We start from the raw sequence: 16,926 nt of genomic DNA on the forward strand, positions 1-16,926 counted from the left end.
TAATTCTACTGTATATGTACAGCAGAACTTGATTATATATAATATCTTGATTATATATAATAAAGAATTTGATTTTAATCTAAGAAAACGTGTTACTTCTTCTTAAGAAATATTTCATTCTCCTATAAAAATTCTTTTATTTTTTAGAGTCCTACGTAAAGAGAACAAGTTACTCTCTAAAACTCGAAAATCTCATTTTAAAGAATGAAATCTCATTCTTAAAGATTGAAAATTGAGCCAATCTTTTTCAAAACTAGCTCAATTTTCACTCTTTAAAATGAGACTCCAAAGAATTTAGAAAGTATATAGGTATTTCTTATAAATCACTTATATATAATGTTCTTGTAAATCGTTTAAGCTTCCTTAATTTTTGATTTTATACAAAAGGATCTCGTCTCGCTGTACGTGTTTTCTGCGTTGTCATCGATTATCAAATTTTTTATACCGCAAAAAATTGAACAAAAAAAGAGACGTTTGCTAAAAGAAAAATTGAACATAAAACAAGCACTTTATTCAGGCTGTAATTCTCAGCATGATATCTCTCTTAATTTAAACATGTCTCCATTAAATCGGTGACGTGAATTTCTTGCCGCCATTGAATTTTCCCTCATGGAACAAGATTCAATTCAAAAGAGAGAAAGACACGATTCCGTAAAGGTCTCTTTGCATCAGGGCATGGTCGGCCGCAATTAGACTGCGTATACCGTAGTCTCGTAACCACGACGTGCGCCTAGGAAGCGTCCAATTTGCATTGAGTACGAGTCTAATAGTCGTCGTGCGCCCCGTCGCAATGCGGTCAAACGGAAAGAATGCGATCGTTGAAACGCTCGAGCGTCGTTCGCAAGAGCGTAACAGAAATGGATGCCACGATCTTGGGGCCCCAGCGATCGTCGCCATTACCAAGGAACGAAGTCCATAGGGATAGGGGAGAGGAACAAGCGAGGCAATCGTGATTAGGTCAGAATTAAATTAATGCTCGGAATTCCAACGGGTTTCTTGTCGCCTCGTTGCCGCGCGAATGTAAATGGCGATGTCCCGATCGTGGGGGCGGAAAACCGGAGGTCGCCACCGCGTCGGGACAGACGTGATGTATAGGCGTCGATACGTTTTCAGAATGCAATCATCGGAATGGAACGCGCGTAAGGAGGCGTCGCGTCGTGCCCGAACGTGGGAGGGTGGTTCATAAATTTTCGGCTTTGCCATCGATGCTATCCGTCGATGGAACTTCGACTGGACTTTTGCACGATGATCTTTTTCAATTTTCCGTATGAGTTACCGTAAGTTCTCTCTAAATATTTATTCCTACTTTACATGCTCCAAAAGTTCGAAACTTCTTACAATTTAAATAAACAAAATAGTAATATTTGTGACTCCAAGAATAAATCCAAGTAAAATAGCTAGAACTTCTAAGTTTTTATTTGACTTTCGCACTGAATCTAGAGTTGAAACGTTTTTAACTTCGTTTAGTAAATACGTTCTAATTAGTTACGAATTGCTTACCTTATCACATTATGAGTAAGAACATAATTTACGCATCAACAACCGCGGAGATTCACAAATATTTCACTTATTGAATTTTAATAATTTATTGTCAATCTAATAGAAACAAAATGTATAATCAATTGGCAATTTTGTAAAATGTATTGCCATTAAGAAAAGTATGAATTTCACATACCAATGCCGTAACTAATAATTTTATTCGATACACTGAAGAAAAAATTGGCTGCTGCAGCAAATTAGATGATAAAATATGGCATAGCATTTTTAATTGGCTGCAACAGCCAATTTTTGGTTACAGCAGTCAATTAAAAATGCTATGCCACAATCTTTTCTTTCAGTGTAGTATAAATTTTATAATTATATATTTATTAATGATCTAAATATCTTCTCAGAGTTCACAGTAATATACATAAATGGTTCTTCTTAAACATTATTTACCTATTTAATAAATAAATTGTTTAGCTTCACATGGATAAGAGGGATGGCATCAATCGCATAAATTAATGCTTCAACGGAATCAATATGCATACTCCAGCGACGTTCGATAAAACCGTGTCTACCATTGAACAATGGCACGTCCTCTCTCGCAATCAGCAAAATCTGCCCTCAAGACATTCGAGTCACGATAAGGTTCTCAGACTGACTGCGCCAATTTCGGTTAATTGGATACCAATTAGATGAATCTCGGGCATTGCGACGGCGGACGAATTACGACGGATTTCTCGGTTTTCACGTGGGTATGATTCCCCTATCCGCTCAGCTTTTTCCTTAGCCATCTGTTTTGATCCACGACGGGCGGAGGTAGTGTCGTTCGAGGACCGAATTTCCATTCGACGAATACGAATGACGGTAACCAGCCTCCTACGATGAATATCTATTCGTTTCATCGTTTTCGTTCTGTCGTCCGGGTAAAGAGAAGAACCGACTTTCAATTTCGACGATTGCGTACTTACAATGAATCACAATGCGATCGATATTTATTCTACGATAAATTGCTTACCGCAAAAATAGTGAATAGTATTCTGAGGATAAACAATGATCAATTTAAATATCTAAAGTTCTTTTTATTTAATTTGAAATATACTTTTCTCAAATTGTAAGAATTTTAAGCAAAGTTCATTTAAGACTACAAAAATGTTTGTAAAGTGACTCCTAGGTGATTAATATTATTCCATAAATTATTGATCGTTTGGAGGCTATATTGAACCTTCAGACTGTTTGTTTTGAATTGTTTAAAGAAGTTAATTTTATTAATGATATTAATAAAATAATTGTAGAATAATAATACTGAGTGTCTAAGGGCTGCTCAAGATTTAGATGTTTAAATTCTTATCAAGCATTTCTTGAACTTTTCATTAAGAAAAGAATCGACTTTATATTCACAGAGATAAAGAAAGAATTAAATAAATGTAAAAGACATTTCAAAGAAATGAAAATTTTCAGCAATAATTACGGAGCACTTCAGACAATAAAATAATAAAATAGCATCTCGCCATATCTATAAGCAAACATCTATATTTAATTCAACAATTCGCGATAATTCGCGAAAAACCGGGGTCATGTGAGCGGATCAGAAATATTATCGAATACGGTGGTGGTGATAACTTCGTACAAAGCGAGAACGAAGGGATAAAGTTCTCCAGCAAGTTGACTCTAATGTTCCACGGGCGCAAGTGGTTTCGTCAGCGCCTCTAACTACTTGCTAGTAGTTAATTACGCGCCGAAAACTTCTTACTCACGAAAGACGAAAGTGTTGACGATCCCATCGACTGTGATGTCTCAGCAGTCGGTGAGTTTGTCTCGGTGAAATCTCCATCTTAATTCTATCGACAGATTCTTTGACCAATTCAGCGTCAATCTTTCCTCAACTTGTCGTAGCGCTGACAGTTCTTGAATTATCAGCGATCGAATGTAAAAGAAGTTTGACAGATTGAATCTTCACGACGTAAGATTAAGTACCTACCATGATTATTATCATGATTTTTTAAATATTTGAGTAAATTTTATTTTATTTGGAATTCTAATTATTATCTGGAGACACGGTAGTGTCTCGGCGCTAAGCATGGCGCGAGATACTACCGTGCCTCCTTTATATCATTAACAAGATATTTGTTGCAGAATAAAGGAAAGAGGAGGAAACTATGAAATAGATAAGAGGATTTATGCGATATTTTGTATAATTTATTGCATTTTGAGAGTAACTATCAAAATTACTTCTTCAATGTATTAGTTATTTAGTGTTTACTGCGTTGTCGTAAAAGTTACATTTCGATTTTGCAGGTAGCAGACAGTTTTGCAAGTGTGCTCTTTACGTAATTTTAAGATATATGTTGGTATTAATTTTGTAACTTCAGTCTAATTTGAAGACCTTTCAAATGATATGATTGAACTAAATTTGATAGCAAAATGTGAGCACATAAAGTTGTATGCGTGTAAAGTACTATATATTAGAGATATTTTATATTCCCCCCCTTTCTATTTCATAATACTACCTTTTTTATTACCATAACGCTACCTTTTTTCTCTTCAGTTTTTTTTGTAAATTGCATTCGTTCAGTATATTCGAAGAACTTCTACATATAATTGATATCACTTTATGACTAACAAACTTGTACCAAAAGTTAATTATGTTACATGAATATCTACTGATTGTGAGCTATTTCGTAAACGCATCTTAATATTCTATATATAATTTTGATTCCAAGTGCATATATTAATTTATTATAAATGATGTAGCGTATAATAGAATATTTAATACAGTAAATAAAATAATTTAGAAATGTTATAAATGTATGATCTTATATTTAAAATGCAAAAGTTATAAAAAAGAAAATTAAAGAATAATGACTTGTTACTTTTTAAGTAACACGGTACTTTTCAGAATCGGTAACTTATAACGATAACTAATTAGTTTTTGAAAGAAAAAACTATAACTGCAATTATTTACTTTTACAAAGTAACTTTCCCAATCCTTATTGTAATATCTAATTGTGATTAATTGCGATTCCGCAATGATCCCTTTTGGGAGAGGGGAGACTGAATGTAATCGCGTGTGCAATTTGCTTGGCAATCTTCCACAAGAATTTTCATTCTCGTGGAGGATGGGTGGCGAAAGTTTCAGCCCACGTGGCGCACGTCGCGTGCACGAAGGGCGAGGAATACCGCCTCTCCGGTGATATTAAGGGGCACAGCCTTCGGCACATTTATGCGACATTAAAAGGACTCGCGGCATAATGGTGTGTCGTGCATGCATAATGCCGCATCGGCAGCGCGCGAGTGACGAGGTCTTATAAAGGCGATGGGATGGTGGACATCGTTATTTAAATTGAGTTACGAGAGATTCGGGCATATTCTTTTTTTCCCTTCTTCCCCACAATGAGGAACTTCGGCATGATTTACAGAGCCCGAAAGATGCCGCGTTTGCGAGCGTTCTCACGAAGAAGACAGCACATTATCTTACGTTTGCGTGTTGCATCGCTAGTAGCACTATATAAATTTTGTTGCAAAGAATAAAGAATATATTTAATTTTTGTTGTAAAGAACCTAGTATATTTAATAAAGTGTATATATTATTTAATTTTTTATCTATGGATATTAATAAAGAAAATGAAGAGAAACCGGAGTTTCCGTATATAACTAAATTAATCAAATTTAAAATATGTATAAGTAAACAATATACAATATACTATAAGTATTTTAATTATTTATATTTGTAATTTGAAAAGCTGCTTTTCCTTCAAACACTGAAAAAATAATGCAATATTAACAGCATTATTTTAATTTAAAATAATCTTGTTAATTCACATATCCAATAACATTAATAAAATAAATAAAATTTTAACAAAACGAGAGCACGATTGCGTATTTGTTCCATTAATAATATTATTAATGGAGTTATTGTGTGAATTAACAAAATTATTTTTAATTAAAATAATGCTGTTGATTATTTTTTTAGTGTATAATCATTATAAAAGTTCACAATGCAAATAGTATCGATATACTTACTGCATGCATTAATATATCTATTTTAAGAAAGCATTAACTGCTTAGTGTGATTTTAGGTACCAAAGAAAATAAAAATCCTTCATCACCGGATTCTTGCAAGCCGCGTTTTTTTAACATGGACAAACGTGTCCAGCGACGATTCGAGCGCAACAAAGCGTCCTCCGTGAATTCGAGCTTGATTCGCACGAGTCGATGTACCACAAGCGACGAAATACAGAAGCGTGTCCTGTCTCGAGCGTCGCGATCTTTTCGGTGCGGCTCCGTATTTTGCGGACTCGGCGATACCATTGTGTCTGCTCCGACAACGCTGTCGCGCGCGTTGACTTCCCGCAATTACGGCGATTGTCTCGATTTTTCCGCGCTTCCGGCTTTCTCACGGGCATCGCGCGCGAACACGAAGAGGTTGAGAAGGAGACGGTGAAATAGGACGCAGTCGCGACTTCGGAGCACGACGGCAAAGACAGTTTTCACATTAATAACAGAGGAAGCTCGATAACGTCTGGCGGAGGTAACGGGCGTTACGCGGAGACGGAAAAAGGCGCTCGATAGCGCGAGCCATCTTGTTTTTATAATTAATCGCCTGTCGCCCGGCTGAAGCGTCAGACTTTTTATTCGTCGATTATGGATCGCGCTTTTGGTCTCTTCTGGCAGCTCGTGTGTCACCGCTGATGCATTATACCGCTTATCATAACCTCGATTTATACCAATTAGCGTGAACGACATATAATGCTCGCGCGTACATGGCCGATCCGAGATATCACGTGATATCCACTGACGTCGATAACATAAATACAAATTTTTTAAATATCGATTGCTCTATTATCCTTATTTTTTGCCGCGATATACTCATGGCTTTCTCGAGACGCAATTCTAAATGTATCTATCCAGATACGCGTAGAGTATCTTCCCTGGAGATCCACGTCTCACGAACGTATTCATCAGCTCTTACGAAATTTATCTTCGACTTACCGCGCGCGTTACAACGTATCTTATCTCTCTCCCGCTCCTGATTTCTTTCGGGATCACGTAATGCTTGGAGAAATGACTTTTGATGGACGCGCGCGAGGCGTTACTTGCATTAATAATCCAACTGCTACGAGAGCGCGAATCGATGAAAGAAATAATCGGTAAAAAGAAAGACAAAGGTGTAGCAAAAGAAGTTTAAGAAAAGGAGAAGGACCGAAGTAGAAACGAAGAATAAAACTAAAGTCCCGTTTGAACAATATTGTAACAGAAAATAATATAACGGTGCAATACTAGCAAGTTAAGTACTACCAGACACCAGTAGCATCAGAAGACTATGAGAACATGGACAAATTAGATACATTGAAACCTCGTAATAGCGAACCTCGAATTAGTGCACAAAAACCTCGAATTGTGCCCGTTTCTGCCAATGTAGTTTAATTTTAATTTTGGTTCAACTAACTTTTTATCTTTTTCTAGTTTTAAGAAGTAAAAGAAGATGAAGAGAAGTAAGTTGAACCGAGATTAAAGTTAATCTACAATGATAGAAACGAGTATTAGACGCATGTAAGTAGCGGGAATACCGCAGACCAACAGGATTTTCAGGATCCTAAATTTCATGGTTTAGAAATGGTAACAATCTCGTTATTTAGAGCCTCAAAACATGCGCTATTTCAGTATATATATAAATATAAAAAATGCATAATAAATAAAAAAATTAGTATCAAGAGAAAAGGAAAGTTAATAAAAGAAACATTAATAACCGATCTACAAAAATAGGAAAGCAACACAAGAAAAGATATGGTGAAGATAAATGCAACGCAGAATGCAAACAGAAATAAAAGATAAAAGGAATGATGCGTTAAATAAGGGGAGTCTAATATCAGAAATGGAATAGGAGAGCAAAGAGAATAATAGAGAAGAAGAGAGAGAATGAAAGAAAGGAAGAGCGACGAAGATTGGGCGAATACATACTTTCTATAGGAAAGAAAACAGCGATGAGGTCACTCTTATCGTCGTTTCCATACGCACGTACGGAAAACGGTCGTCTTATCTGGCGTTTCCATGAATAATTTAGAGCGCTTCGCGCACTGAAAACTTCTACTCTGTCGGCGAGAGAGAGAGAGAGAGAGAGAGAGAGAGAGAGAGAGAGAGCACACAGAATCGTCCGTCGGTCTCTCGATCTCTTTTCATCTCATAGGAGAGAGTATAGAAATGTTGATGCGTCTAAAGGAATGTGAGGGATGGGAGAAGCCAAGGGGAGAGCAAAAAAGTCGTTGGGGAGAACAGAAAGGGGAGGTAAAAACCAGAGAGAGCAAGCGAAAAGAAAATGAGAGCAAAAGACATGGTGGAAAAATAGCTGTGAACGAAGAAAGCTGCCACCTTCTCCCTGCGCTCCACTTTCCCGCGGCGTGAGAGAATAAAATGCATACCGAAACGCTTATAATACAATTTTATTTTCGTCGCGTCGCTCGAATTAAATCAATGTGACGTGCGACAACATGGTACAGGGATTGCAATTGGCTATAATTAATTGAGTGACTCAATGCCTAACGTCCATGATGAACGCAGGTGGCTGATCGTAGATATATAGGGTCGCATCTGTTTCGCCCAGGCAGGTCTCGTGCACGCGAGTGTCTTACATTTTGCAGTTTGTCGTTTGTAATCATAAACAAATTTTCTATAGAGGAAGAAAGGAGTTTAAGGATGTATCAGGTGTATAGGTTCTGTAAAAAGTGACTAGAATTGGAAATTTATGCTTTGCGTATAGAAATTAATGTTATATACATGTTCAATAAAGTTAATAAAGTCAATATTTCTAATATTTAACAATACAATTTTATAGTTTAAATAAAAATTTTTTTACTTTATCTCAATTATTTTTTAAAACGTCTATTTCTTATTAAAATAATTTTTGATCCAGGTTCTAAATCGCTGCCAAAAAATTTTTTTGAATTACTTTCAAATACAATATAGGAAAATTTATAATTATTTCATAATTTTTCCTTTTTGTTAAAAAATACATTTCTTAAGTAATGTGAGATAGATCTGTCAATTAATCTTCTTACATATTAATCTTCTTACATATTAAATTTTCTTCACTAAAATATTAAGATTTGCTTTAAAGATTTTATCGTGTCATCTCCAACATGCATGATAGCACAATTCGATATTTTATATGTAAAGAAAGTTTCTTTCCAATAACAAAATACGAAAAGTCTATCTGATAACGTACATTTCATTTTCTTTATCTATTATTTTACTACACATTTATAATATTTTCCTTTCTTATTTATTTTCTTTTATATTTTTGTGAGAGCTTCCCTTTCCTTTTGATATTCCGCGAAATCCAGATATGATTGCGACCTGCATTCTTTATTGTTGACAAAACGTAAAAAGCATATTGCATATCTTTTTTGAACAATAAAAGATATGATTTTGTGTTGAACTAAATTCGCAGAGCACGCGCGAAACATATGCAGTAAGTAAGTTGATTCTGCAAGTCCGCGAAAAAAAGGGGTAAAAAAAGGAGCAAAAAGCACGTCTGGGACGTGGTTTATCTTGAATCCTTTTTTTCAACTACCGTAATATCGTGATAATTCGCGCCACGATACCATTATAAATTTCGGAGTTTCGGTTTGACTCTCTTCTTTTCTTTTATATTGCAATTCATATTACTGTGAATATGATATCACAATATCGCGACGCAATATCACAAAATCGAATGATATTCCGCTGCAACGCTTAAATTTAATTTTATTATTTATCGCCGATAATAATGACATTTTCAACAAATAATGGAACCTATTATATCTATATGCCGTAGACCTTTTATTTGAGATAATCGAAAGTCAAGACTGCTTGGTGAACGCAACTTTTGGGTGAGACGAAAAATGCTTCTTCACAGTTCACGGTTGTCATCGCTCTGAAGTTCCACGAAGGTTTCATCGACTCACTCTAAGCTTTCTCTCTCTCTCTCTCTCTCGTATTTTTCTCGTCGCGAATTCACCTGCGACATCCTCGATAACTTGAATGCGCAATGACGCAGATTTGCTTTTGTAACCATTAGTGCAAAAAACATTGGTTTGGAACGTTACATAAAGTCGCGTTGGTACGTGATATAAAAGCAAACGTGTGCTTCTCGAATTACATTGGCGTTTCTCTCTCTCTCTCCCTCTCTCTCTCTCTGTGATGACAGAGAAAATTAACGATGCACTTGCATATCACGAAGCAAAGAGAGAATCGAATTGCAGACGCGTTCTGGCAGGGCACAAGGATAACACACACGGTATTGAGAGGTCCGATCCAGAGATCCGATATTATCGAGATGTGACACCACAAATATCCATTAAATACGTATATTCGAGAGATATAACGCTTGCAATTACGCAAACAGCTGAATCGAGAGATGAAAAAAAAAAAAAAGATCGAATGCGCAAAATATCCAATCAAATGTCGTTGATAAAGAAAATCACGACTCACCCAGCGTGCAGGAACATGTAGAAGGCAAACCTCCAGAGTTCGAGCCGCTTGTCTGGTCTGTAAATAAAGACACTGTCGATCGGCACTGGCCCGGAGGGATTCACCTCACCCATCGCTACTGTGTAATACGTGAAGAAACCAAGCTGTAACAAAAAAATAGGATTAAAAATAAATGTCGAGGCAGATATGTAATGAAGTAATGATAAATGAAGGAATTCCGCAATAAAACTTCACAAACATCAAATTTATTGAAGTTACTGTCGAAGAAGAAACACTAAAAAAAGTCGCAACTACCTACACTATTAAGGTAAACGCACATAGAAGTAGAAGTAAGCAGCAAGCAGTAAGCAATAAGCAATAAGACGTACGAAGTAGGCAATTATTATAACATTGCCAGTATATCTATACATATGAAAGATGGCGGTCTTAAGTCTTACTGCTTACTGCTTACTTCTACTTCTATGTACGTTCACCTTTATACTTTTTCAAAATATAAAATTATTACATTTAAAGTTATATATAATTTTCTAATTATATATATATATATATATATACAAAACGTGGGAATGTCTAAAGTTTATACAGAAACGTAAATGTTTCTGTACAAACTTTTTTTCTCATATATATCTGTTATGATAAATGCTATCGATATCCTTGATAACTTATCTCTTATTTATTTCAGTTAATTTATAATTTGTTATGCTATTTTTAAGATAATACTTTGCCAACAAATTATCCTGCCTGAAATTTAATGTTGTAAACGTTTTCTTAGGCAATTCGTTCGAGTGGTCTTTTTCCGCACAAAAGAATCGTAAATGACCAGGCAGTCACGAAAAAAAAAAATATGGAAAAACATCAAAGAGGGAAAGAAAGGGTAAACCAGAGTGTTAAAACAAGTAAGATTACTCGAACTACGTGGAGTGTTTAGGGTGCGTGTGATGAATTAGTCACGCAATGCGAAAGTGAGCGATGCGTGTTTCATATGGAAATGCGCGTCCCAACTTTGCGCTGTGTTAATAAAAATGAATCATTTCTCCCTCATGACATTTAGATGCTATTAACAGATCTTGATAATGTATGAAGCGAAAGTTATTAACATTATCAGTAGAAATTAATTTCTCTCATATGACATAAAAAATGTTACTCGTTTTTCGATACTATCATAAAAAAAATTATTATATAAGTACAGGGACCGAGATTTATTTTGAACAAGATGATAAATCGAGATAAAAATTTATTCATCATTGCAAATTGCAAATTTTAAACATGTCTTCATTAGAATAAAATTTGACAATTTTAATATTGTAAAGTTTTTATAAACTATTTTCTGTGCGTATTCAAGTGTTTAAATAATATTTTCAAATAATATACTCGCAAATTATCAAATATAAATAATAAACGTATACGATATATACAGTGGCTACCAAAAGTTTCTGACCAAGAAGTAATCGTATTATTCAGCCAAAATATTTTTATAAACAAAGATCTAGTATATAAGAACTTAATATATTGCAATATTTAAAATATCATATTTTTAAGTTGATATTATATTGTACAGAAATTTTATTAACTTATAATATAAACATTGAAAAACAGATCGACAAAAGTTATCGTAAAATTATATGTTGGTCGGAAACTTTTGGTAGTCACTGTATAATACATATATAAATAATAAACATAAACAATGTATTAATGTCTACCGCGTGTCTGCTCAAAATCACGCAACAAAAGTTACGTGATGGAACGCAACTAGAACTCATTTACCTTAATCACGCTAAAACTGTACTGCATTCGTCTCTTGCTCGGTACCTGACCTCGTGTAAGGGATGACTAAGAAGAAAATGGTGAAATCGGGCGCGCAAGTGAAATGTATGCGCATAAATTGCGCAACTCTTCGCGCAATGCCATCGGCGTTGAAAGGGTTAATCAGCGAGGCAGTAGTAACCAAAAGGTACATTGAACCTATATAACGACAATGATAAAGATGTCGACCCGAGAGTGGTTGTAAAAACGCTCAGCAAAAAGAGATGGGGAAATAAATGGAAAAAATCCTACGCACGCATGCAGCACGCACGAATGCATCGCGTTGCGTGCAGCGTGTTAATATCTTCGTCCTGATATGAGCCGCATTCATAGTTTATACGAAGTGACTCTGTGAATAAAAAATGTGCTGTTTAAATAAAAACATTCTATAAATTTCGCGTAGAAATTTTTGGATTTACTCAAAGAGCTTTCTGTAAAAAAATTAGTCGGATGTCATCAACATCATCAAAATTTATCAGTTTTAAAATTATATATAAAAGAATTTTTAATTTCAATAAAAATTAAATTATGATAAAATAAAATTAGAAATTATTTTACTGTATCTCTGTTGATAAATATTAATTTTAAATATGGATTATTCCTCTAGGACGACATTGTCTTTATATAAAAAAAAAAATTAATTTTTTACTGTCTGCCAAAAATTACTTACAAGTGAAGTATTTATCGATATATAACCTTTCTGACAATTAGAGGTACTATATTTCAATGGTCAATGAATGCTACACATTACTATCTTTAATTTTTAATTGTGATTAATATGCACAGATCCTGAATTTATCCCGAATTATCCCGAATTTAATTTTAAAGTGAACGCTGTAAAAATGCAACATTCGCTTCTAGGGGATATTGAAGAATCTGTGAAGACAAATTTCGTAAAAAATTCGATATTGTAGAAGGCTTTACTATTGGATGGTAGCGTTGATGGAACTCGTTTCGAGATTCCTTTCTTTTCACCGTCGTTCAAAGGAATGGTATCGACGCAACTAAAATGCAAGAAGTTTCACGTGTTACGCAGACATTACGGACACATGTCGCCGTGTCGCGTTGTACAAGGCGGGGCGTCTCTTTCTCGGCGTCGCCGTCGCGACGCCGGGAACTTTCGGAATTAAATCGACGGCTTCGCGGTGCGAGCAGGCGAACTGTAAATAAAAGCAAAAGACGCGTTCTGTATGCTACGGATTCGTGACTTGCGTTTGTAACCGGTGACAGGATATACATGACGGTCGTTTACATGCCCGGATTTAATTTCACGTTTAGCCTCATGCAAAACTACGAGCACGAAGTCGGCGCGGCAATGAGATCGTCGTGTCGTACGTTGCAGCTGACGAATCTATCTGAGATTGGGTTTCAAAAATGCGGGCGACATGTTTAAAAGGTTCTCAAAAGAAAGAGAAAAAAATTACCACGCGTTTTCATAAAACTCGCGCTCATTATCGTGGTACCCGCTGTTACTTTGTGTCGTGTGCAGAGATCTGCATATTGACATTCTTTTCGAATTGTTATTCTCAAAAGAGAAATATTTTTCTACTTTATTATATCTTTCTATATAAATTGTGAAATTTAACTTTCAAGTGGGTAGGTAGAATGGCCACAGCACCTCAAGTCTAATTTTTTTTGAAACCTGTTCTGGAAAATGAAAACAAAGAATATTATCCAGATGCCTAAAAGTTTTAAAATTCATTCCTCTATTTTATAATAGAAGGATATAATTAATGTAAATGTAACTATAACATAATATATAAAATATATTAGTAAAAAATATAACTATAAAACTAAATTTTATTTGGGGTAATTTGAGCACTCCACCTATTATTGTATATCTTTAAAGTTTTAACCTACATTTAAAGATTAACGTTACATGTACAAAGATAACAACAAGTTCGATAAAGTGTTAATTAAGTTGTAAAATAATCATATTTGCAACGTTCACTTTAATATTAAATTCAAGATAAATTCAGGATCTGTGCAGATTAATTACTTACTGTGCAGATTAAGAACTGAAAATGGAAATGTATGTAGCTTTCCTTTGTTATTAATTATATCATGTTGCATTTCATTGTCATTATTTAACGCAGTAATTATTGAAACGTAATTGACACATCTGTAATTTGATGAATCTCAACAATAACATTAATCCTAATGGCACGTATTATTATCTATGCTGAAAGCTCATATTCAGAATAGACACAAAATTCATGGAATTCTGACTAATTAATTAATTAATACCTAACGTTAATATTAATCTCTAAATGTTAAATATACCTATGTACATATGTATATTAATTATTATATTATAATCATATTTGGGACAGCACCGACTGAATTACCCGACGTCTTTCCATGCAAAGAAACTCTACTTCGTCGTCCATAAAAGAACTCCGTAAAGCGATATTGCGCAAATATACAGAGACACGTCCCGTCGTTGCATTATACAAACTATCCGGCGTTTCGTAAATGACGGCGGCGATATTGCGCGGAAATATTAGAACGACCCAGAGCTCTTTGCGCTGATACGACGAATTCTTGTTTTGTTTAACAAAGAGAATAAGATAGTTCGAATGATCTCTCCTGCGTAAAAATTTTACGTTTATTCCTCTAATTTGGCTTGCGGATATATCTACGAATTGTAATTGTCCTATACGAAATATACAACTTATTTAAGAAATAATTATTCCTAATACAATATACAATTGCAAAAATAATGCATTATAGTTCAAATAATTTCATTTCGTTTGAAATATTATCGTTAAAACAATAAAAATGCCTCTTGGCATTTAGACTCTCTTCTCCTTGGTCTAATACTTGAATGCCTTCACGCGCGTACGATTTACGTGTCGATAATCTCTTCAAGGAGGAAAAACTTTCATCGTACGTGCGGAATTCTTTCGGTGTCGTCTCGAACGTTTATTACATTATAATGATCCCAATCGCCTAGTGAGTGAATATAATGTTGCAGAGCAGGTCGTAGAACGGGCGATATAAATCAGCCGGCGTAATATTACGTCGGGACGTAGCGCGACGACCACTTATACGCTGTATTGTTTCGGCAAAACTGGGGAAACATAATGGCAGAACCCTAAGCATAATACAGGCTCGGGCGTCGCACTGTTCCGAAGGGGAAGCAAGGAGCCCGAGAGCGGGCAACAAATTGGTTTTAAGGCCGAGAAATTGCGGCGCTTTCCGCCATTGTGGTCGGGGTATTAATTAGACGAGAATTTGTTCGCACGTCTTTTCGTCCCGTTTTCGTCCCACCCTTACGCTGTCCCAGCCTTTGTATCGTTATTTTTTTCAGAAGACATCTTGAGAACGATATGAGTTTTTCACAAAAAGAGATTTTCATTATATTATATTAAATTACGAATAATTCCGAGATATAATGATGTTTTTTTATCTCCTATAAAACGAAGAGAAGAGAAATAATAAATAATATATTTTATTGCTTTTCGGCTCCATGTCACACCGAGGATTATCGTGTCCAAAATTAGTTTGGGGATTCGGCGCACACGAGATGTAAATGGGATGAAATGTATCCCATCCGCTGTCGAAGTCTAATTCGTTCCGTAATTGATAAAAGCGCGCAACTAATAACATTTATCTGCGATTATACGCCGATGCCAGTGCAGGTAGGGAATAAACAGCACGTCGAAAATTATCGCAATACGCTCGCATGGTAGCAAGTAATTATTCGCTACAATTTCGTTTTAATTAGAGCACTTTGCGGATTTTTATCCAGTGAATAACGCAGGTAAATAATTACACAAATTTGTGGTACGCTTTAATGATAGTTTATTAATTGTTGCTATTGTGTACGATCATAAGGATTAAACCAAAACGAGAGGATAATTATTACCAGAAAATAAACAAAACTATCGTATTATTAATAATGACGTATACATTCGCAAAAGCGAAAGACAAAACAATACAAAAATGATTTCACCTAGAAAATATAGTCAAAGACTAAAAATTGTTTCAAGTATCTCTCGTGTGTCTTTTAACAATACACTAACTGAGAAATTAAAAATTCATTTACTTTCATAATATTTTATAACATCAAAGGCCAAACTGTGTTAAAATCACTGTCTGGTAGCGTTTCTAGTTTTCTAAAAATGCAATTTTAAAAGTTTTTGTAAGCTATCATGTTGCTTCAGTATTTACTGCTACATCGAACCGTTGTGAGATGAACTCCAGAGACGTTTGGCCAGTAAGCGAGCTACAAATACGGCCGAAAAATTCGTCCAATTGGAGAAAGAGTGGAAGAAGATCCCTCAGTCTCGACAATTGACGCACTTATCAATTCTATGCCCAGACGCTGCCAAGCTGTAATCGATGCCAAGGGTTTTGCTACAAAATATTAGAGTTGTACAATCTAATAAATTATGAATTTTTTGTTCATTTTGAAGACATTTATTTTCGTTATGATAATTAAAAATTTATTATGAAATTTGACATATTTTACAGATTTTAAATAAAATTAATTTTTCATAAGTTATTGTTTTTATTATTTAATGAAAAGTTATTTGTTCATTAAACTATACCTATTATTAAAACATATTATAATTTGATAGAGATCTGTAAACTTTAAAAAAAATTATGCTTAAAAAACCAAAAGGTGATATAATTTTTGCCGGTACTGTATGTATATTATTCAGAATAATTAGATTTAGTTTTACCATGTAAAACTAATGTAAAGCTAATTATTCTGAATAACATACATAGATTTTTCAGCTACTTTGCTAGTGATCTTTTCCGTACGATGTTGACAGTAAAATTTATCATCATTTCTCTCAAAATAACATAATAAAACACTAAACTAAAAAATTGTTTCTTACAGTTTCTCTCCATGTAATTCTAGCAGTAATTCCTCTCAATAGTTCCATATTATTGATAATTTTTAAAATTAGATATTCAATTTATTATATTTAAAAGTTTTTATCTTCACAGCTCTTAATCAACCATAGAATGAGGCTTTTACGAATAAATGAATTCTCGAAGCTATCAGTTATCCTAACAAAAACAATGAGAAGCACTCGGCATCGTGCCACATCAATAACAACGACGCCTTTTCCGTCCACACCGCTTAATTTTACGGCAAGTGATGCACTTCCGTCGCTTTAATGGAACCGAGAGATCCTCAGGAAACGGTTTCAACAG

The 16,926-nt window shown here is 34.8% G+C and overlaps 1 protein-coding gene across 1 annotated transcript in view; it reads right to left on the reverse strand.

The window, feature by feature from the left end:
• LOC108726439 (protein rhomboid) overlaps positions 1 to 16,926 on the reverse strand; it is a 131,051-nt gene that overhangs the window by 21,732 nt on the left and 92,393 nt on the right. The window contains exon 3 of the mRNA XM_018454011.1: positions 9,952 to 10,094. Coding sequence (XP_018309513.1) covers positions 9,952 to 10,094 — 143 coding nt within the window. The remainder of the gene's footprint in view (positions 1 to 9,951; positions 10,095 to 16,926) is intronic.

The sequence above is a fragment of the Mycetomoellerius zeteki genome, unplaced genomic scaffold (assembly GCF_001594055.1).
Source record: "Mycetomoellerius zeteki isolate Tzet28-1 unplaced genomic scaffold, Tzet1.0 scaffold421, whole genome shotgun sequence".
NCBI lineage: Eukaryota > Metazoa > Arthropoda > Insecta > Hymenoptera > Formicidae > Mycetomoellerius > Mycetomoellerius zeteki.